This window comes from Dicentrarchus labrax, unplaced genomic scaffold (genome assembly GCF_905237075.1).
Source record: "Dicentrarchus labrax unplaced genomic scaffold, dlabrax2021, whole genome shotgun sequence".
NCBI lineage: Eukaryota > Metazoa > Chordata > Actinopteri > Moronidae > Dicentrarchus > Dicentrarchus labrax.
The window spans coordinates 34,581,767-34,582,535 of record NW_026136720.1 but is presented as its reverse complement, the minus strand read 5'-3'; the positions used below and the strand labels follow the sequence as shown (position 1 = coordinate 34,582,535).

The following is a 769-nucleotide window of genomic DNA, read 5'->3' as shown; positions in this document are numbered from 1 at the left end:
AGTAAACAATAGTGGATCCACATTAAGTGCTGACCCAGCAGGTATGTGGGGCAGCTAACAGGCAGCGTGCAGCCTGCAGGGACGCCCCTCATTAACGTCTCTTTGTCCTGTGTCTCAGGAACCGGATGGCTTTGCTGCCCACTCAGGCCTTCTACCTGCTCATTAACAACGGCGGGCTGGCCAGCATGTCCCTCACCATGGCTCAGGTCTACAAGGACCACCAGGACGAGGACGGCTTCCTCTACATGACCTACGCCTCGCAGGAGATGTTCGGACACAGATTCCCGCTTTAGATTTTATCGTTAGCCTCCGTATCTGCTGTAAATGTATTTAAAAAAGAAATGCTTTGTATATATTGTAATATTGGTTGTACATGTTTGATTGTTTGAGCTGGATTTTAATTAAAGAGTATGTGGATCCAATAAATCTTAAACTGTAATGTGTGTGTGCAGTCTGGTTTAATTGGTATTTAAGAGCCAAACGGGGCTGCGTGCTGAGTTTCACATTATAAAACAAGTAAAATGTGTTAAATATCCTAACTTTTATTTAAAAACCAGGTCTATAAATGGTTCTCTTTCTCCTGCGATCATAAACATAGATCTGAAGCTCAGTTCTGTAAATGGTTTTCTAATCAAAACCGCAACTTCTGATCAACTCAATTTGAGGTTTAAATGAACTTCTGGTTAATCCTGCTGCCAAACCGGAGTTGCTGATTGTTGGAAACACTAACAGAGACGCTTTTAATCAGTTTTATTCTGTTTCTGTTCAC

At 42.3% G+C, this 769-nt stretch overlaps 1 protein-coding gene across 1 annotated transcript in view; it reads left to right on the top strand.

The window, feature by feature from the left end:
- Positions 1-439, top strand: part of map1lc3c (microtubule-associated protein 1 light chain 3 gamma) — a 2,591-nt gene extending 2,152 nt beyond the window's left edge. The window contains exon 4 of the mRNA XM_051381358.1: positions 119-439. Coding sequence (XP_051237318.1) covers positions 119-293 — 175 coding nt within the window. The 3' untranslated portion in view covers positions 294-439. The remainder of the gene's footprint in view (positions 1-118) is intronic.
- Positions 440-769: the final 330 nt, after the last annotated feature.